Source organism: Artemia franciscana, chromosome 12, assembly GCF_032884065.1.
Source record: "Artemia franciscana chromosome 12, ASM3288406v1, whole genome shotgun sequence".
Classification (NCBI taxonomy): Eukaryota; Metazoa; Arthropoda; class Branchiopoda; order Anostraca; family Artemiidae; genus Artemia; species Artemia franciscana.
The window spans coordinates 40,249,286-40,268,866 of NC_088874.1; the positions used below are offsets into that span (position 1 = coordinate 40,249,286).

The 19,581-nt window shown below is 35.4% G+C and overlaps 2 protein-coding genes across 7 annotated transcripts in view; one reads left to right on the top strand and one right to left on the bottom strand.

Moving 5' to 3' along the window:
• LOC136034123 (serine/threonine-protein kinase S6KL-like) overlaps positions 1-19,581 on the top strand; it is a 362,015-nt gene that overhangs the window by 283,498 nt on the left and 58,936 nt on the right. The window lies entirely within an intron of this gene.
• Positions 6,924-19,581, bottom strand: part of LOC136034122 (protein P200-like) — a 40,759-nt gene continuing 28,101 nt past the window's right edge. For all 3 annotated transcript variants that reach the window (XM_065715274.1, XM_065715273.1, XM_065715272.1), the window contains exon 3: positions 6,924-7,888. In XM_065715274.1, coding sequence (XP_065571346.1) covers positions 7,694-7,888 — 195 coding nt within the window. In that variant the 3' untranslated portion in view covers positions 6,924-7,693. The remainder of the gene's footprint in view (positions 7,889-19,581) is intronic.

Sequence of the window (19,581 nt, forward strand, 5' to 3'; positions counted from 1 at the left end):
GTCTTAGTCAGTATTTTATTTCCAATACGTCACCGGCCCTTCACTGTAAATTAATTTTAATTTTGAATATAATTTTATATAATTTTTAATATAATTTTTGTTTAGAATAATTATAATATAATAAACATATTATTAAATATTATATAATTTACTAATATATAAACATGTTATTACATTACAATATAATATTTATTCTTTAATTTATTAAACAATGAATATAATATTTAATACGATTAATTTAATAGAAAATTTTTAATATAATCGTAATATAATAAACATTTTATTATGTAGTATATAACATATTATTATATCATAATATAATATTTAATCTTTAATATAATAAATATTTAACATAATTTTTAATATAATTAACTAAATATAAAATGTTTAATATATTTAATGTTTAACAAAGTGTTGTATGATGTTTAATATTATATAATAATATACTGTTTAACATATTTTTTGAGAAAAAGAGGGATTAAATTTTTTTCCCCTGGGAAATGTGGTTTTTCATGGGTAATTTTTATTAATCTAATGTTTCCTTTAAAATTTTTTAGGAAAATATTGACTTGACAAAAGCTAAATATTTTATTGTATATTTACATTTAAATCCGTACACATATTGTATTTATTTATTTAAACGAATATTTACACAACCAAATTAAGTTTACTTTAATAGTGAAGAGTCGAATTTTCCCTTTGAACTTGTTCGTGATTTTCTATTACGTGAACAGATTCATATAATGAAAGCAAATTAGAAAAATAATGTTCTATTAGCATATTTTGTCGACAGTAGGCTGGCAGCGATGGAAAAATTGAAAGCCTAGTACCTGCATCCATTAGTTATTTCGTCACATGCTGCAGTTCAAAAAAAGATGGTAGCATTCATTTATAGCATTTCTTTAGCTTCAAAATTAAGTCAAACACTCCAGTTCCAATGATTATTCTTTTCCAAAATTATACAGAATATAATAGAAACTTTTTTCTGTCAGAGAAAAATCAAATCAAGTAAATGTCGATCTACCGTCAACAGACATGCATCAAACATGCATGATATGAATTCAGATCAAAGTGACATATTCTCTTTTTTTTACAGATCTTTTACATCGAACATAATTCAGAATTTGCTATAGATGAACAATATACAGGCCCGATAAATAATCTTGCCGACTACAGGATCTCCTCTGGATAGCAAAAATTTGAGCAAAATGCTTTGAGGATCAATAATATAGATGGCAGTGATTGAGCTTTTCTGTTGTGCAGATATAAAAGAAATACTTAAAATATTTAAAATATTCAAATATTTAAATATAAATATTTAATATATATTTAAATATTTAAAATAAATATACATACAAAGCAAATTGCAAATTGTATAACTAATTAAAAAATAGATGAATCCCCCCTGTCATGAATCCAAACATTGAATCCTGTGGTTGAACTAGCCTAAGAGGAAAACCAAATTTAGGGGGGAGAACAACCATAACACGGTTCTGGGTATGACTTATATTGGAGTAACCGAGAATCAATAGTATCAAATACTCTTGTTTTGTGTCCAGATTCAGTATTCACCGTAATTTGATCTGGTTTTGAAACGATACCATTAAACCAAAATTTATGAAGTGGGAAATAAAAGCTGAAAATAGTCTTGGAATACCAAACCGGATCAACCTCTTCCTAGGTTTCCAATGTAGTTTGGGATAATGGGCGCCCATATAGGGGACAGAGGGGGCTCCAACACTCCCCCGGCTTAATGATGCTGCCTTATATTTTTATATTTTTGTTTCGAAATTTCTGTTATACGATATTGGAAGCGCCGATTAGACCACGTAAGCCCCCCTCTAAAATTCAGCTTATGGCCACCCATGTTTGGGATTGACGTATCTAGGTGGATTATTTTCATAGGAAATAGTCCCAGACGGAAAAGTTTTGGGAAGTATGTAAAGCAGTAGCTTTGAAGGGTAAAATAGAGAGGGGGTATCAGTCTCAGGTGGTTTAATGCTGCGACATTTTATTAGCAAAAGAGAATGTTTTCTGGAAAAGCCGATAATTTGTCTCAAAATTTTAAGTCTAAAGAAAGAAAGAAAATATATTGAACGTAAATTGGAATGCATAACTGTAAGCAATGTTTAAATAGCTCTTCATATTTTGAAGACGATAAATGAAAAAACTGTGACATTTGACATTGTGACTGTGACATTTGAGGGAAACGGTGATTCACATCCTATGCTTCTACACTGTCTCATTAGATTAGATTGGTTGAACTTATATTCCAATATTTTTTCTGACTTTTGAAACATACTTTTATCTTAAAAACCAAGTATTGTTTATTATTAATCATTTTCTCACCTATGAAGATAACGTTTAACCTTCAAATTCATAATTGCCCTGACCGTGGTTTAATGGTGCCGAATATAGAACACATATTATTGTCTAAGATAGGATTGATTATCAAACAGTTCGTGGTAAAGAACTGTAAGTAAATATGATTATTAACAGTTTAAGATCCAGAAGGCCAGACGTAAAGTCCTGTGAAGTTCATTTTACAAATAAAGTTGACAAATTCCTGCAAAAGTCTGTTTTCCTGTAAAGTCCATGTAGTCCATACAGTCCATGACAAATTAATAGAAAACTGCTGTGTGTTTAGCTATAAGCCAGTGTATAATAATAGAGAAACGGAGACTTTGCCTGTAAAATATGTTTTGGCTAAGAAACTTCTCTTTTTTTACTGGCTTAAACGTGGCACAATAGAACTAATCAAGTTTTGTGTCCTAGTAGTATGGTTACTGTGGTGTCCGGACGAACCTAATTAGCATAACCATGTTACCACAAAATCAGCATAGCCGGTTACTATCCTAAACTAGAGCATTGTCCTACTTACATGACCATACTAAAAGCAATACACCATTAGCATAATCCAGCTGGCTTCTCATTTTCAAATACCTGTCAGAACGTGATTAACAAAGAAAATTGAAATACATGTTTTGACAATTTAATTATATGAACAGTTTTTTTTTTATTTGGATTAAATGAAATTGGTATGATGACACGCATTCGGGTATAGTAAACTGGCGAAGTTATGTTCCCCAAAGAATCTATTGCATTGGCTTTTTTAGAGGGAACTTATGCTCATCCATGTCTCGCCTCCAAGGAATCCTTAATACCCCTCCCCAAGCTTTATGGCCCCCCTTTTTGGACTTAGAATTTTTTTGGATTCATAATTTTTTGGACTTGGTCCAAAATATTTTTGGACCAAATCCTTTTTTGGACTTTGGACCTTAGGACTGGTCGTCGACGCTACCTAGTTTGTCGTATGTTTTCAATCAGTATTTTGTGTACATCGGAATAATATAAGGTTGCATTATGTTTAAAATAAAGTAGAAATGAAGTTTTTGAGAAAGTAAGTGCACATGACAAAGTTATGGTTGCGTTGAATGCTGACAAAGACAAATATTTAAACTATGAGACAAGCATTAATGGAGATTTTATTAGAAATATATGCGTGCGTTGTCATGACAGTGAGAAATTAAATAGCATCGAAAAGATTCAACTCATATGATGGTGGATCTACGAGAGTAATATTTCCAGAGAAGTTAGTCCTCAAAAATAATGCAAGCCAGAAACTAATAGTTGACGATGAGGGTCAACTTCTTGCTAATGGTTCTTGTAGCATGTGACCCATTGACATATCCTAATGTCATCTTTCTGGTATCAGCATTGAAATGAAAGCAAAGGGCAAAAGAAATGCCTACTGCTGCACCAGTGTCATTTTCCATATCTTACCTATGTACCAAAACTGCAAACTACGTAAAAAAAAATGTTGTAATAGACAGTGAAATTGAAAGCAAAATAAAAATGGCATTGGCAGACAATATAAAGACGCGTTATAAAGATGAGTTGTTGAAAAAAACGCATGTGAAGATATTACTACCATGGATTGCATATCAACAGATATAGTCAATGAACCCAATTATACCAATGATGAAATATGAGATGCGATTGTAGTTGATACAATGTTAAAACTCGCTTATGACTTCAAATGGAATAAGTTTTATGTCAAGAGAAAACATACTGAAGTATTTAATGGAATTGATTCGAAGCATTCATTTTATTTTTATGGTGATATTCTACACGTCGTTATTTCAATAAAAACAATATTATGTATTACTTTGTTATGTTTCCATTATTTTTCAGAGTATGCTAACAAGTCAAACGTTAAGAATGTTTATTAAAAAGTTGGATATCAAAGAAAAGGAATTTTCAGGGACATAGATACTACTAGCGGGCTAACAGGGGGTATATTAGAATCTGAGATAGGTTAACCGACCTGTTAACAAAGCCTGAGAGAGATGAACTGGATTTTTTTCAAAATCCAGAAATACAAGCAAACACCCGATCAGACACACAGGCACAGAGAGAAAGAGAGAGAGAGAGAGAGAGAGGAAAAAAAACGCAGTTCCAGACATAGAAACAGACAAAGACAGATACGGTGACAAGAAAACACCCACTCAGACACACAGACACCGAGAGAGAAAGACAACAAACAGCCACTCAGACACGCAGCCACAGAGAGATAGAAAGAGAGAGAGAGAGAGAGAGAGAGAGAGAGAGAGAGAGAGAGAGAGAGAGAGCGAAGCAAACACCTACAAAACTGTCAGGCACACAAACTCACAAATACAGACACAGGGGCAAGCAAACTGCTGCTCAGACACACAGGCACAAATAGGGAGAGAGAGAAATAGAAAAATCTACAAACGCACAGATTCAGATGCACAAACTCACAGAAACAGAGAAAAGCAAACCTCCTGCTCATACACACAGGCACAGTGAGAGACAGACAAGCAAAAAGCCAGTCAAACACACGGGCACAGAGAGAGAGAGAGAAAAAGCAAGAGAGAGAGAGATACAATAGCACAGAGTCAGACCCCCAAACACACAAAGACAGGCACAGATACGATCAAAAATCCCACTCAGTCGCACAGATGCACACAGAGAGAGAGAGAGAGAGAGAGAGAGAGAGAGAGAGAGAGAGAGAAAGAGAGGGAGAGAGAGTGTGTAGGTGGTTTTGTCTCTCTATCTCTCCCTCTTGCTCTCTCTCCCTCTCTCTCTCTCGCTCTCTCTCACTCTCTCTCTCTCTCTCTCTCTCTCTCTCTCTCTCTCTCTCTCTCTCTCTCTCTCTCTCTCTCTCTCTCTCTCTCTCTCTTTCTCTCTCTCTCTCTCGCTCTTACTTACAAAGGTAAAAGTTGGCACATTTGGATCCATGAGATAAAAGCGTCAATCAAGCAATAAAAGCGTCACAACTTCGTTAACTAAGTGACTACGGGCGATTTCAGACTTCTATTTTCTTCAACATTGTTGAAAGATCCAGTAATTGTGCCTTTTGGGATGTCAACTCTCATGTTTGACCTTTAATTTCCAAAAAGACAAAGGGCATTCAGGTGAGTCTTTTAGATAAATATCATTGAAAGTTCTAAATGAGCCAATTCCATTCAAAATTTAAAGTTGAGTGCCGTTTTTAAGAGTAAAAAGAAATTAAAGAGCAAGCAGCCCTCCTCCCAAGCCCATTCGTGTTCCAAACACATCCAGTCAAAATTTTGAGACATCTATTTTGTTCAGCATAGGAGAACGGTTTAGCAACTATGTCTCTAGATATATTGGGTATGTAAACCCTTATAATATGTAATTGGCTTATAATGATTTAATATTGAATGTTGCTTTTTAAAAAAATCAAAAGGCACTGCGTGTAGGGCTGCCAATAAGAAACCTCAGCAGTATATTGAGAACGACTGTGGGTTTTAAGTTGTAACTTTCGGGGCTACTACTACTTGTAATCTAGTAGTAGTACTACTTCTGCTCTTACAATTTAATTAAATCAAAAGAGTTTAGCCTTATCCAGGTTTTCAAAGAGCATAGATAGAATTTTTGGGAAAGTCATTCAGTTTTATTTTTCAGGTCAACTTAATGAGGTATAAAATTAAATTAAAAAATAATATTTTTGTAAGGATTAAAAATTGTTGAAAAAGTTTCTGCAACATAAAAATAGCAAGCAAAACTTTGTATTCTTATAGGGGAAAAAAAGCAAAAAAGATATATGGTTGCCAATAAGAAACCTCGGAAATATATCGACAAATCAACATCAACAAATCAACATCAAAAAAATAAATGAAATTCAAAACTAACAGAAATTACAATATTTGATCGAGTCAAACTCTAAACGAGCAAAAATTAAAATGAGAATGGCCGACAACTCACATGCCTTCTCACGACCAGACCATAATTTGCAATTTACTGAAAACAAAATACAATCTAATGTTTTCACTTTTTTACTTTAATAAACGAAAAATTGTGAAAACTTTAAGGAATAAATGTCTGCATATGCATATTAAACTGAAGATCCACGGTCATTTGTTTTTTTTTATTATTTTTTTTCTCAGTAAAGTGCAAATTATGTTCTGGTCTTGAGAAGGCATGGGGGTTTGTCAGCCCCGCTCAGGCTATTTTTCGCTCATTTTGAGTTTGACTCGGTTATTTATCGTAATTTTGTTCGTTTTGAGTTTCACTTATTTGTTGATGTTGATTTTATGGTATTTCCCGTTTGGAAGATTATTTGACTTTGTTTGTGCACACTTTTGGTTAAACATACCTCTTTATTTTTCTTTGAAAAACTTGTTTTGTGGATTTTTTTTTATTAATGAATGAAAAGGGCAGTAATATTTAACTAATCAGTTTTGTTCATGATTGAACGAGGAAACACTGATGTTGCCTTGACAAATTCAGAATTTCAAAGCTATTAAAACAAAAGTCATGGTTTTTAGTTTTTTTTGAAAGTTTTACTTTGTCCTTGGTAAAGTAAATGCCTTGTAAGTGGAGGCTTTTATAGCACAAGGTCCTGCTAGATAGGCTAGTCTACTCACAAAATTAACTTTATCCTGTAATATAAATCTTTATTATAAACATAAAACATGTGCGCTTAATTAAATTATTGTTTTACAATATAAATCATACTAAAGGTCATAGATTCTCTATTCCATGTTTTTGAGAACTTCATATAAGGAACATTCACTCGGTGTGGCATCAAAGCTTTAGAGAATTTAGAAAATCCACAATTTTTCCCGATGTAATTCGTTTCAGTTTCTTTTTTATCCAAAAGTGTCTGTCGGTCCATCACCTATAGTTGGACGGTCAGGTTAGGATGCTCAAGTCTTAGACTTTAGTCAGAGGCGGTTTTAAGGGGGACACAGAGAGGAGCAGAAATTTTAGGGACGTAAAATTTCAAGTAAACAATCTAATGGCTAATGGCATGATTTTGCTCCAGGCACAAGAGAGACTAGAACCGCTATTGATTTTAGTTAGCCTCTCATAATATAATATTTATTAAAAACATAGAACAGTTATACTTTATAATTGTCTTGTTTTGTAATATTCCTGTCAACTTCCGTTAAACATCTCAAAAGTTTTTGTATCAGGAACACTCACTTCTTACGCCTCCAACACCAACGTTTCACAAACAGGGACGCCCATTTCAAAATCCTTAAGGGGATGGACAAGGCTTATATCATGGCCAAAATTGTCTCATTTTAAAGTCATGTCTTTAGTTTCTCGAAATCTTGAGTAGGGTCATTATTGCCCAGCTCATCCTAAATGAAATCCCTGTTCACAAAACTTAAAAACGCGATATTTTCAAGCAGCATAATCATACATCGGTTATTACTTCTCTTTCAATTTCTTCGATCGGCACTGGTTGACCTTCTGCTACCTTATAATCTTCTTTTGCAAGAGTATCATCAATACATTCTGGTTTGGCTTCTCTTACAACAATTTGTGGTTCTGCTTCAGACGACATTGGGATTTCAGTTCCAACCGGTTCATCCGCTTCCACAATTACAGCCTGCAATTACAAAAAGTCAAAAATATTTTTGCAAAATATTTGCCAATTTTGTATGGCCTGTGTACAATACCGGCCTTTCATCTGGTCTATTTATAGAGCTGTGACCATACTTGTAATCGACCTTATTTATGCAACGGCCTTACGCATTTACATCGATACTGCCAGAAAAGAAGTCACAGATTTAGAATAGTATACCTTACTGTCTGAAAGCTTCAAAAAATATTCTAATTCGCACTCTCTTTTCTAAGAGCATCTATATTTTATAAAGGAAATAAATACCATAGTGTATTTGCATACAGTAAGAACAATCATTTGAAATGAAGTGATTTGCACATCCGAAAATGACAATGGACAATTACAGAGGTGAAATTTTATATTATGCGACCTGCATCATAGATTAGTGAAATTTTCACCATCAAGATTAGCTCATCGCTCACAAATATTCTGTATTGCAACTATTTCTATTGGGATAATGATATTACCAACTGTTGACATATTCTGGCTCATGAAAATTTGTACTTGCTTAAAAACCAAAATTGAAAAAATGTCTACGATCTCTTATTAACTGAAAATCCGGTACTTGTGTATTATCCAGGACACATTCAAGAAGTGAAGTTAGGTGAATCATATTAAAATATACCAAAACATGTGGAAAATATAAGACTTAAGCAACAAAATTATGGAAACTACAACAAAGAATTATGGAAAGAAGGCTACCCGGAACACATTATTTTAAACATCTAACCCAACCACCTCTATATATTAAATATTTAATCAAAATGTACCCAAATCATAATTTTTCCTCACTAAGACTAAGCTAATTATAACCGTTTGTAAACAGATAAACCTGTTTGTCTCAGATCTAACAGAGCAAACTTCTTGGGTGTGTTCAGGATAATAAACAAGTACCGAAAATCCTTCTCACGTAGAATCTATGAATAAAAGGTACCACACTATAATTGTGAAATTTAAAGATCATCACAAGTCATGGTGAAGAAATTAGCACACCATGTCACCCTTTTAATCGACTGAATGGCTGTATACAATCTTCTTCTTTTTTAAATGTATCTACAGCATTGATTTAAATATTATCATCAGTCAAGAGTCTGAAATTCCAATTTATTTGCGCTTTTCTATTTTTCTGCTTTTTGCACATAGTCACGGTTTTACATTTGCTTTTGAAGAACACTGCTATTGAATTTTATATCTGTTCTCTTTTATTTTCTTTTTGTGTGGTACATAGTGTGTATTGTAACAAAATGAACTTACGGAAGTAATTGCTCACTTATTGTTTAATGTTAAACAAATTGGTTACAGGCTTCTTTTTGCGGTTTTCAGCCCCAATTTATTTCAATTCTTGCCAATTACCCACTGTCCCAATTTGTAGTTCATGTACGACGGAGTCGCATATCGCAATACTGTATTGTGTATTATGGATCCTTTGATGGTGAGAAAAACTTGCTGGTTTATGGTACTCTTTAATCATGTTAGTATTCGTTTCTACTACCTCTACTACCAACAAAACTTCAATGCAACACTTGAGGCAAACACGGAGATACATGAGCCTCGTCTACCCCAAGCTATTTAAAGCTTCACTGTGTACCCCTTCCATGAGGCTCCAATTTTCTTTAAATCCGTTCATATAACATCTTCGCGGAGTCATATCTTGCGGGGAGTCGTATCTTGGCCATAGAAGGATTTCAACCCACATCTTTAGACTAGGCGTTAACCTCAGGTGCTCCCACAACCAATAATTGCGGAAAAATCTTGGCTCTATTCCGGGAGTGAAAACAGAAATTGCTGTTGTGACCACCGTTAATTCTGGCATTACCCCCCCCCCTCATTATAATTGCATAAAAATGATGTTATTCATTTGTTAATAGATATGTCTATCTATTTTCCGTTCATGCGTTCTATATAGGCTCTGGAATCCAACTGCGAGAGTGTCTGGTTTTGACGCAGCGCCAATTAATGTCGCGACGATAGCTATGCGTTGCTTTTCAAGAATGTCTGCGCAACTGGTGTCTATATAGGTTGTGCACCAGATTCAGGGACGACCTGCTTTTCCTTTTACCCGAAACAACTGGTCAAAAATTTTTTGACAATTTGCCATCCCTCATCAAGAAAACATGGTCTTTCTTTCATTTTAGCACTAAGTGAGACCCTACCATAGTTTTCGCAGAATTAACTACTTAAAACTACTTGAAGTCTCACCTCAAAGCATACGGCGCCTTAAACGATTACCCTATGCTGAACTTCTTTACTGAATCATAACTTAACTTTTTATTTTCCATTGAATCAGGGTTCAAAGTATTTACAACTGGCTTAAATCGGATATTTTATGATTTTATTTAATCAGTAAGCTAAATTTACCTCAGAAATTGTGTAAATATTTCAAAGCTCTGCTATAAGCCTGGTTTTATAATAATATCCGGTCAATTTGAACTATTATTTTGTGTATTTTACTCAGCTCTCCTGGATCATTAATGACGCTAACCTAGTCCCGCCTGTAAGTGCTGTAATGCTAGTCCTGCTGTGCTGTAATGGTAGATGTCACTTGCGCCGTCCGGCTAGCAAAACATCCTACCATAGTTTACCTTTTTATTTGTGCGCGGAAGTTGGTTTTTCATGGTGAGAATGATATTGACTTATGCAGTTTTTTTCGCTCTATTTTTGAGTACCAGAATCACTCCTGTTGAAGCCGTCGCTGTGCCAAAAAATGACTTAATAAAGTTGCATTTCCATTCTACCTTTTTGGCGCCATCTATCTTGACTACGCTAACTGCATTGCACTTACTGCGAGAAGTCACAGGTGGCGCATCGTCCACCAATGGAAACAATCCGACAGGAAAGAAACGTGGATGTCGGGCAGGGAAAAATGAAAGGAGAAGGCGTACGGGGTGTGCTATTTCGGTACTAGTGACAAGCCGTGACTATTGTTCTTCGCCAAAACAAGTGTTTGAGCGAAACCTGGTGAAAATCAAGATATCCAGAGCACCTAAAATACCGAGTCTGAAGAGATTTGACGAAACTCCCGTGTGCCCCTTCCAGGATAGCCCGCCCGTTCTTAAGCCCGAACGTCCTTTAGCTAAAAGTAAGTTGCCAAATATACTTGTGTGTAACGCTAGATCTTTGAACAACAAAACTGATGCACTTGAAGTTATTGCCAGACAGAACAACGCCTCAATAATAATAATAAGCGAATGTTGGGACACTTCTGACGAATCGGCGCGCATCAAAGGTTACGCAAGCTACTTTAATACGCGTCACGATCGTGGCTTGAATCGTCGAGGAGGAGGTGTTGGACTTTATGTTCGTAATGACCTATCCTCAAGGCTGTTAAGTGAGCCTTTTGACTCCGACCACGAAATATTATGGACCAAATGCAAACCTGCACGTTTATCAAAAAGATTTTCATGTTTAATTGTTGCTTCGGTCTATTATCCTGAAAGTGTTAAAAACAGGAAAGACTTGATTGAACACATTCAGTTTTTCGTAGACAAAATGCGCCGCAAGCATGTCTCTCCTGGCTTTGTTATTGCCGGAGACTTCAATCAAACTAATAGGCGATGGGTTTCAAATATTTTAGATTTGCGACAAGCCGTTACAATACCTACCCATCAAAGTGGAAGCATACTGGACTTGATTTTTACAAACTTGACAGACTTTTATTACGCACCGAGATCCCTAGGACCCCTTCTGAATTCTGATCACTTTATCATCTTCTGGGAAGCCAGTTCGGCAATTCCGAAGCCAAAACGAGTCAAGTATACGGTGCGACCACTTACTGAGGACTCGATATCTACATTTGGTCGCTGGATCGGTAATTATCAGTTTGAGGACATTTGCTCTGAACAGGATATTAATATTAAAGTCAATAAGCTGAATACTCTGCTTCAGGAGCAATTTCAGACTTGTTTTCCCGTAAAAGTCATTACTGTGAGTGACACTGATAAACCGTGGATAACCAATGATCTAAAGAATTTAATAAAAACCCGTTGTCGCCTTCATATCGCTGGTGATACCGTAGCTTCAGCCAAGTTGCGTAATCATATTGTTAAACTAAACAAGCGTGCCAAGAGGCAGTATGTGAGGGATAAAATTACTCCCTTACTCACAATAGACCCCCACAAATGGCATTCCTCAGTAAAAAGACTTACCGGTAACACAACACTCAGAGATCTAAGGCTCCTCAAAGAGGACGGTACCTTAACCTCAGCTAATGAAGTCAATTCTTTTTTTGCTGACATTTGTACCTCATTTCCATCAATCACCAAATCAGAAATTGATACTATCATTGCTGGTGCAGAGATTGAGGACGTATGTGAGGTCTCTGAATTCACTGTTTATAAGGAACTCCTAAGACTGAAAGCGAACTGTGCGTCCTACCCAGGTGAGCTTCCAGTAAAGCTGTTACGTGAATTCGCCATTTTTCTTGCTAAGCCACTCTCTTCTATAATCGACCAATGTTTCCTTCAGCAAGTATTCCCTAGTGCTTGGAAAAGAGCATATGTCCGCGTTATTCCAAATGTAAGGTGTCCAAAATCTTGTGATCAACTCCGGCCTATATCAATAACTCCGAACCTTTCTAAAGTTGCAGAAACGTTTATTTACCGCAAACTTATGTCACAGGTCTCTGCACATCTAGACCCGTATCAGTATGGATGCTTAAGAGGCAGCAGCACAACTGTTTATTTAGTACGGATGTACCATCTCATTGTCGAGTGGCTCGACCGAGGAAGTGCTATAGTCGACCTTCTCCTCGTAGACTACCGAAAGGCTTTTGATCTTATTCGCCATTCCGTTCCTATCACAAATCTACGCACCATGGGTGCGCACAAACATATTCTCCTTTTAGTCATCAATTTTTTACAAGCCCGCTATCAGTGCGTTTACAGTCTTTTCCCAGGAGATACCGACTCCGAATGGGTCGAGCTTACATGCGGAGCCCCACAAGGTACTAAGCTCGCTAGTCTACTGTTTTTGGCAGTGATAAATTTCATCCTTTCCGGCTATGAAGAAAGATTTAAGTATGTAGACGACTTGTCAGTCCTACTGAAGTACATTGTTGAGAAGTCTGAGGCTGTCCCCCAATTCTGTAACGAAATAATCAAAAACTTCAAAGATGAATGTACTGCGAACAGCCTCCAAATCAACGAAGGAAAGACTAAAATCCTTCGCTTTAATCCCCTAAAGAGAGACTTTGTGTGCCCTCCTCCTCCTTATCCTAGTGAATCTTCGGCAGTAGTGCTTGGTGTCAAGTTTAGCATCGACTGCTCTTTCAGCCTCCATGTTGATACAATTATCAAAAAGGCAAATAGTGCGATGCGGACACTTATACTAATGCGTCGATTTGGTTTTTCAGTGACACAACTAAGGATAGCCTATCTTACTTACATTCGACCAATTTTAGAGTATGCATGTCCCGTATGGGGCCCACAAGTCAATAACACTATTTACCTAAGTGACCAGCTTGAGTCAATACAAAAAAGAGCAGTCAAAGTAATATTGTGCGATGCTTTTATCGAATATAAGTTAGCATTATCCACTTTACAAATTCCCTCTCTTCAAGAGCGTCGTCTCAGTTTGTTTTCTTGAATTTGGCCAATATCTTCTCAGAAGTGATAAATACAGATCGATACTACCACCAGTTTTAGTGAAACATCGAAGTACTAGGTTGAAGAAATTTGACAGATTAGCAGCACCTCCTTCACGCACAAATCGTTTTTCCAACTCATTCATCCCTTTCTTTGTATCAAAGTATAACAATTGTTGATTTTAAACTATTTGTCTTCTGATTTTTTTTTTTTTTTGTCGTTTGATTTAATCCTTTTTTCTTTTTTGTAAGCACAAGCGCCATTTAGTTTTATGACTACGAGAGATTGTGCAAATAAAACCTATTCTATTCTATTCTATAATCGTTTCATTTTACTCCGCGATGACGGGCGAGCTGAAAACTGTGCTAAATTTCTTGTTTCGAGCAAGAAAAGAGGGGATTGCTTGTATTGATATTGTGAAAACTCCTTGTGAATTTTTTGCCACTGATTTGATACTTGAAGCCAAGAAATTGTTGTGGACTGAAGCTGCCGTTTCTACACATGCTACAGATCGACAAAGATGATTGATAATGTCGGAACCACGAATAAATGTCTTGATCTCTGTGATGTACGTAAAGTTGTCCTACCCCATTTTGTCATTTTTGAACCTTGATGACATGCCTGTAGTGTCCGGGCCGGTGAAACAACTCTCTTATCAATGATTAGTAAAGTTTTTGAAAAAGCTTCCATTATATACGTTCATTTCTCGACTCTGTTCTGATGCCTGCTCCTGTTTTTCTCGATGTACAAAAAGCATTTGATTCAATAACACACAATATTCTTCTGTGGAAATTATCCATATTGGAATCCGAGACAGTACTCATCCTTGGTTTCTATTATATTTATCTGGTCGAGTTATTTCAGTTTATCCTCTTTTCCAACCCGTCTGAAATAGAGTTTGGTGTTCCACAAGGATCCGTGTTTGGGCCGATACTCTTTTTAATTAATGTTAATGACCTTATAGATGCGGTTAAAATCTGAAACCTACCACTTGATTTCGTCTCTGTCAACCTGCAACTGTCACTGATTGTGACAATAGTTCGTCTTTCTCTTACAAGCTTATAGCTTTTGTGAATGACAGTACTCTTGATACAGACGGTAGAACTGAGTCTCATCTCCGTTCAAATATGATTGCAATTTTTGAAAGAGTTATTCAGTGGTTTGATGTTAATCATCTTGCCTTAAATGTTGGAATGTCATGTTTTCTTATTTTGTCAGGTGTGTCAAGGGCTTTTTCTGGTTTAAATGAAATACATGTATGAGGGGTTCTCTTAATAGGCCTAAGGATCATTGCGATCAATTCCTAGGCATCTTGTTTGATGAAAACCTGTCCTTCAAGTCTCATATTGACCTCATTAAAATGGAAGTCTCAAAAAGCCTCGGGATCCTTAAAAAATTGAAACACATTTTTCCAGGGTCAATTCTTAGAATCCTATTCTACAGCCATGTTCAGCCTTATGTTTCATTTTATTCCATTATTTGTATGTCAGCTTTTCCCTCATCACTGAAGCCATTTTCAAAACTTTATGATAAAGCAAGGACTCTTATACAGGATACTAACTGTTCCCTCCTTAAACCCTTGCTTGACTTGAGATCTCTCTAATTTCTGTCTTGTGCTTCTTTGAATTTTTTGAAGTCACATGACCAGCTTCCTATTGCCCAGTGTAATAATGTATTTTTTATTTCCGAGCAATCGACTTATTTTTTCCGTACTTCCAGTAATTTACAAATACCTTATACTCTGTCAATACTGTCTGACTTTAACCCTCTGATAGCCTGTAATATGATTTGGAGACACTCCGGCAGACACTCTCCCGGAGTCTGCGCGGGGTTGCCACTCGTTTGGTATCTTCAAAAAGTATGTTAGGGGTTTTCTTGCAAAAAATTATGTTTTTCACAGGTTTTCCGATGAGTTGATGTCTCTGGATTGTTTCTGTACTTTATTTGTGTGGGTGGATTACTCCCTTGTCTAGCTTGGATTCTTTTTCTTTTGTTTTTGAGGAGGGGGGATATTGTTTGGTCTGGCGATGTGAATTTATTATTTAAAAATGTTTGATGAATGTATTTTTTAATTTTTTTTATTTTTGTCTCTCCCCTGTTTTTTCCTGGCCATAGAGCCTTACGGGGGAAAATATATTAAGGTATTTATGATTTTTATGTGTAATTTACCGTTGATTTGGTATTCAGTGATAAATTTCTTATTTTGTCCTTTTTTCAATAAATTCAAATTCAATTAGCTATTTAGAATTGGTTTGGCGGTCCATAGCTTGAAGAGCTTGGATAAGAGACCCAAATTAATGATAGAAAACTAAAAGCCGTTACCTACTCTACCGTAAATTTTGCAAAAACCCTGCCGTTTTGTGCCTGACTTTCTCTTTTTTCGATTAAATGGTGCAATTTTTTTTCTCATTCTGAAAAGGGTAGGCCATAAAAATATCCTAGCCGTTTATGCTCGTTTTAATTTTGATTTCCATATATATACTACTCTGCTTTTTTAAGGTTTCAATTTCTACTCAATTCCATCTGCTTTAATTCTTCATTTCGATATTCACTTTTCGTGGGAAAAATTCGTCTTTTATTTTGTTAAATGAGATATATCTTCTCCCATTTGAAATGAAATTAAAACACTAAGAGATAAAGAAAGATTCTGGGAACTTCAGCTCCGCTGTGATTTTAAAATAATACCAGGAACTTCAAATATAGGACCTTAAGAAACATGATGGAAGCTTCAATACTCTACGTCGGGCAAGAGGTTTCAATACCGGAAACTTGACTTTTTCTAAACTTATAATTTAGAAAAAAATTTCCTGAATAAATTTAATAGAACAGTTTTTATAATTCATAAAAAAGTATCAACATTTAATGAAGTCATAAGTAAAATTTCTGAAGATATAAGTATTTCTTCTTTTTTTATAAATTTTTTATGAAGATACCAAAAAATTTTTGAAAATCTAGAGGAAGAGTCATGAAATCCATTTAGGTTTTAGGTTTTCCTAAAACCTAAATCGTAATTTTTAAATAATACCAGGAACTTCAAATATAGGACCTTAAGAAACATGACGGAAGCTTCAATACTCCACGTCGGGCAAGGAGTTTCAATACCGAAAACTTAACTTTTTCTAAACTTATAATTTATATATATTTTTTCTGAATAAGTTTAATAGCACCGTTCTTATAATTCCTAAAAAATAAACTTTTCATGAAGTTATAAGTATTCTTTTTTGAAGATATAAGTATTTTTCTTTTTTGAATGTTTTTTATGAAAATACTAAAAAGTATTTCTGAAAATCTAGAGGATAATTCATGAAATCCAAGCAAAAACTGCTGTACGTCTATAATGACCTATAGTGAATTAGGTAACTATTTTATTCAATAGAAAAATGACAAGGAATCTCTGTCTTCGAATCAGTATATATGTACCTATCAAAATTGAAATATTTCATTTTTGACTTTTATTGTACTAAATCTGTAAATAATCATATTTAAAATTTGCTGTGACAATCTTAAGAACATTACGTTCGAACCTGAAATAGGTAAACAAAAGAAAAGTGATCTCTAACCAGTTTGATGGTACTATAAAGATTAAGTCAGACGATATTAAAGCCCTTCAGCAACTAAGGAAACAGCTCAACCGTAAATTCAACTTAGTAAATCAATTCGTTGAAAAAATACCGAATTTCTTCTATGTGGGTTATCGGCACTTCAATGATGGTAACGAGGGACTTAAATATATCACCCCTTCATTTCACTTTTTCAAACAATCAATTTAAAAGGCAGGCAAAAATATCGTATTAAAAAAGATTGCAATTGGTGGGGAAGGAGTTCAATTTCTCTCCCCCCCCTAGATTTTGAAAAATATATGTTTGGTATTTTTGATAAAAAAAAACTAAAAAAAATAATTTTGCCCCCCCCCGCCTAGATTTTCAAAAACAGGTTTTTTTCGTATGTTCAGAAAAAGACCCCCCACCCCTACATGTGTGACTTGCCATCCCTGGTATTGAACCTTTTTCAATTAAATACTATGTTTCTATTGCCCTATTTCTGGAGGACTCTGAGGACTCAGGTTCAAGCCTATCCCTCTTAAGTCCTCTTCTCTCTCGATGAATGGCGGCCTTTGAAGCAGATGTAGCCAAAAAAACTGAGACAGTTTTGTGCTGTGTTGGTCTCAGGTGGCCTTGCGCTGCAATGAGTTAGTTGGAGCAGTGGTATTGTTCAGTATCTCTAAGTAACCTTTTTTCGAAATTTCGAAATGGGGAAATAAGCCAAAAAACAAAATTAAATGAGCTGTCACATTTGCTTAGGAATATATTGTCATATCCAAGCTGAACGGGGCTTCTCGAACACCTTTTAATGAGTTATTGTCCGTATAATATCCATTTAATAGGCGATCGCTTACTAGTGCGATTAATAAGGTATTTGTACTTCAAACGGGTATAGGAGACCTTTTGTCATTATATGTCTAAAACTACCGGACTTAATTTCAAAATTACTGTCTTATTACCTGGGCTATTCATGGTTCCCCAGACCAGATCTGCTGTAACAAAAATAAAGTAAGAATAAGAAGAAAAGTATTGCAAAAATATGCATAAAAAGAATCTTTGAAGAGAGTAAGGCCCTGATATCTCTTTTCTTTGGAGACTCAATTTGGTCACCCTCGAGGAAATGAGAACAATTTTATCGATACTTTCCTTCATAACCCCAAGAAAAATTCATTTTTTCCCAATTAATTTACCCCGCTTGGACCTTGCCTTCCTCGTTTTGCTACAGAGAAAATTTGGCTTTTCCCCCAATAATATTCTCCGTTAAGATAGATGGTAGATTTCGTCCTCCATCAATGATATATTAAATAAGTGAATCTCCTCCCCTCAAAACCACCCTAGATTTAATGTACTAATTTTAAACTTCTGTTCATATAATCTACTTTTCATTAAATTCCTTAAAAACTTTTGTCCCGTAATTATCCCAACATTTTAATGAACCGTCCCAATATTTTCTTTCTCCCTTGTTGTTTATAGTCTAAAATTCCCTTTCTTTACTTCCTATTTGAGGATCTATTAACCTGTTCAACTCCTTCATAAGTTCAACTAGTTTAAATTGTTTTAAGTCTTTATGGCATGTTGACTTTTATATCTATATTTTTTCTGACCAATCTCGTCTCCTTTTTTTGCCTGCGTTTGTTTTATAGTTTGACAGTGAAGTACGATTTTGGTCCATCTGGTCTTGTAATGGTCATTTTTGAGAAACAGTTTAAATTATCTTATCCATCTGATTATCCTTAAGCTGAGATGCTGATGCCCTTACCTACTCAAAGGGGAGCAACGCCTATTCCCGGCTGCTTGGCTGACCCTTTTCTATAGTTCTGTTCCATTTACCAAAATTAAACCACACTTCTGAGTTGCGTAAACTTTTTTTTGTACATGTTTAAACATAGAATATGCCTGCAAAAATTTTAGTTGAAAAATTTTAGATAATTTTTGCTTGTGCTCCCTGAAAAATTTTGCTCCCTGTATCGGATGTCCCGAACTCGCTGGTCATTCTTAATAAGGTTAACTAATACTAATATTACTAGCAACTCACCAAAGCACCAAGCCGCCTGCAGTCAACACAGCTACGTACACTCCTCCTCCATCCCATTCTATTCAAACCCTCCCTCTTTACACCCTCCTAGGAAGTTCTTATTTCCTCTAAATCTTTCTTTATGACATTCTTCCTCCCCAACCGCGGACGACATGCTTTCCGTTTATCCCTAGACGGTGGGTCGAAAAGGACAATCTTTGGCAATCTGTCGTCCTTGATCTGCAGAATTTGCCCTTTCCATCTCAACCTTTCTCTCATTATAGCCCTAGAAAGTGGAATTGAACCACACTTTTCGTACATCCTACTGTTTGAAATACGGTCAGTCAGCCGGGTACCTAGAACAGTCCATAAGCAATTTCGCTGGACAACATAGTGAACATAAAGTGAACAACATAAGTGAAGCTATCCATTTGATCAATCTTTTCGTTACCCAACATCACCTTTTCATCTTCCCTTATTCGTAGCCTTAGTGACTTATTCTTCTTAACATTCATTTTCAAACCTATTCTAGCACCCCAA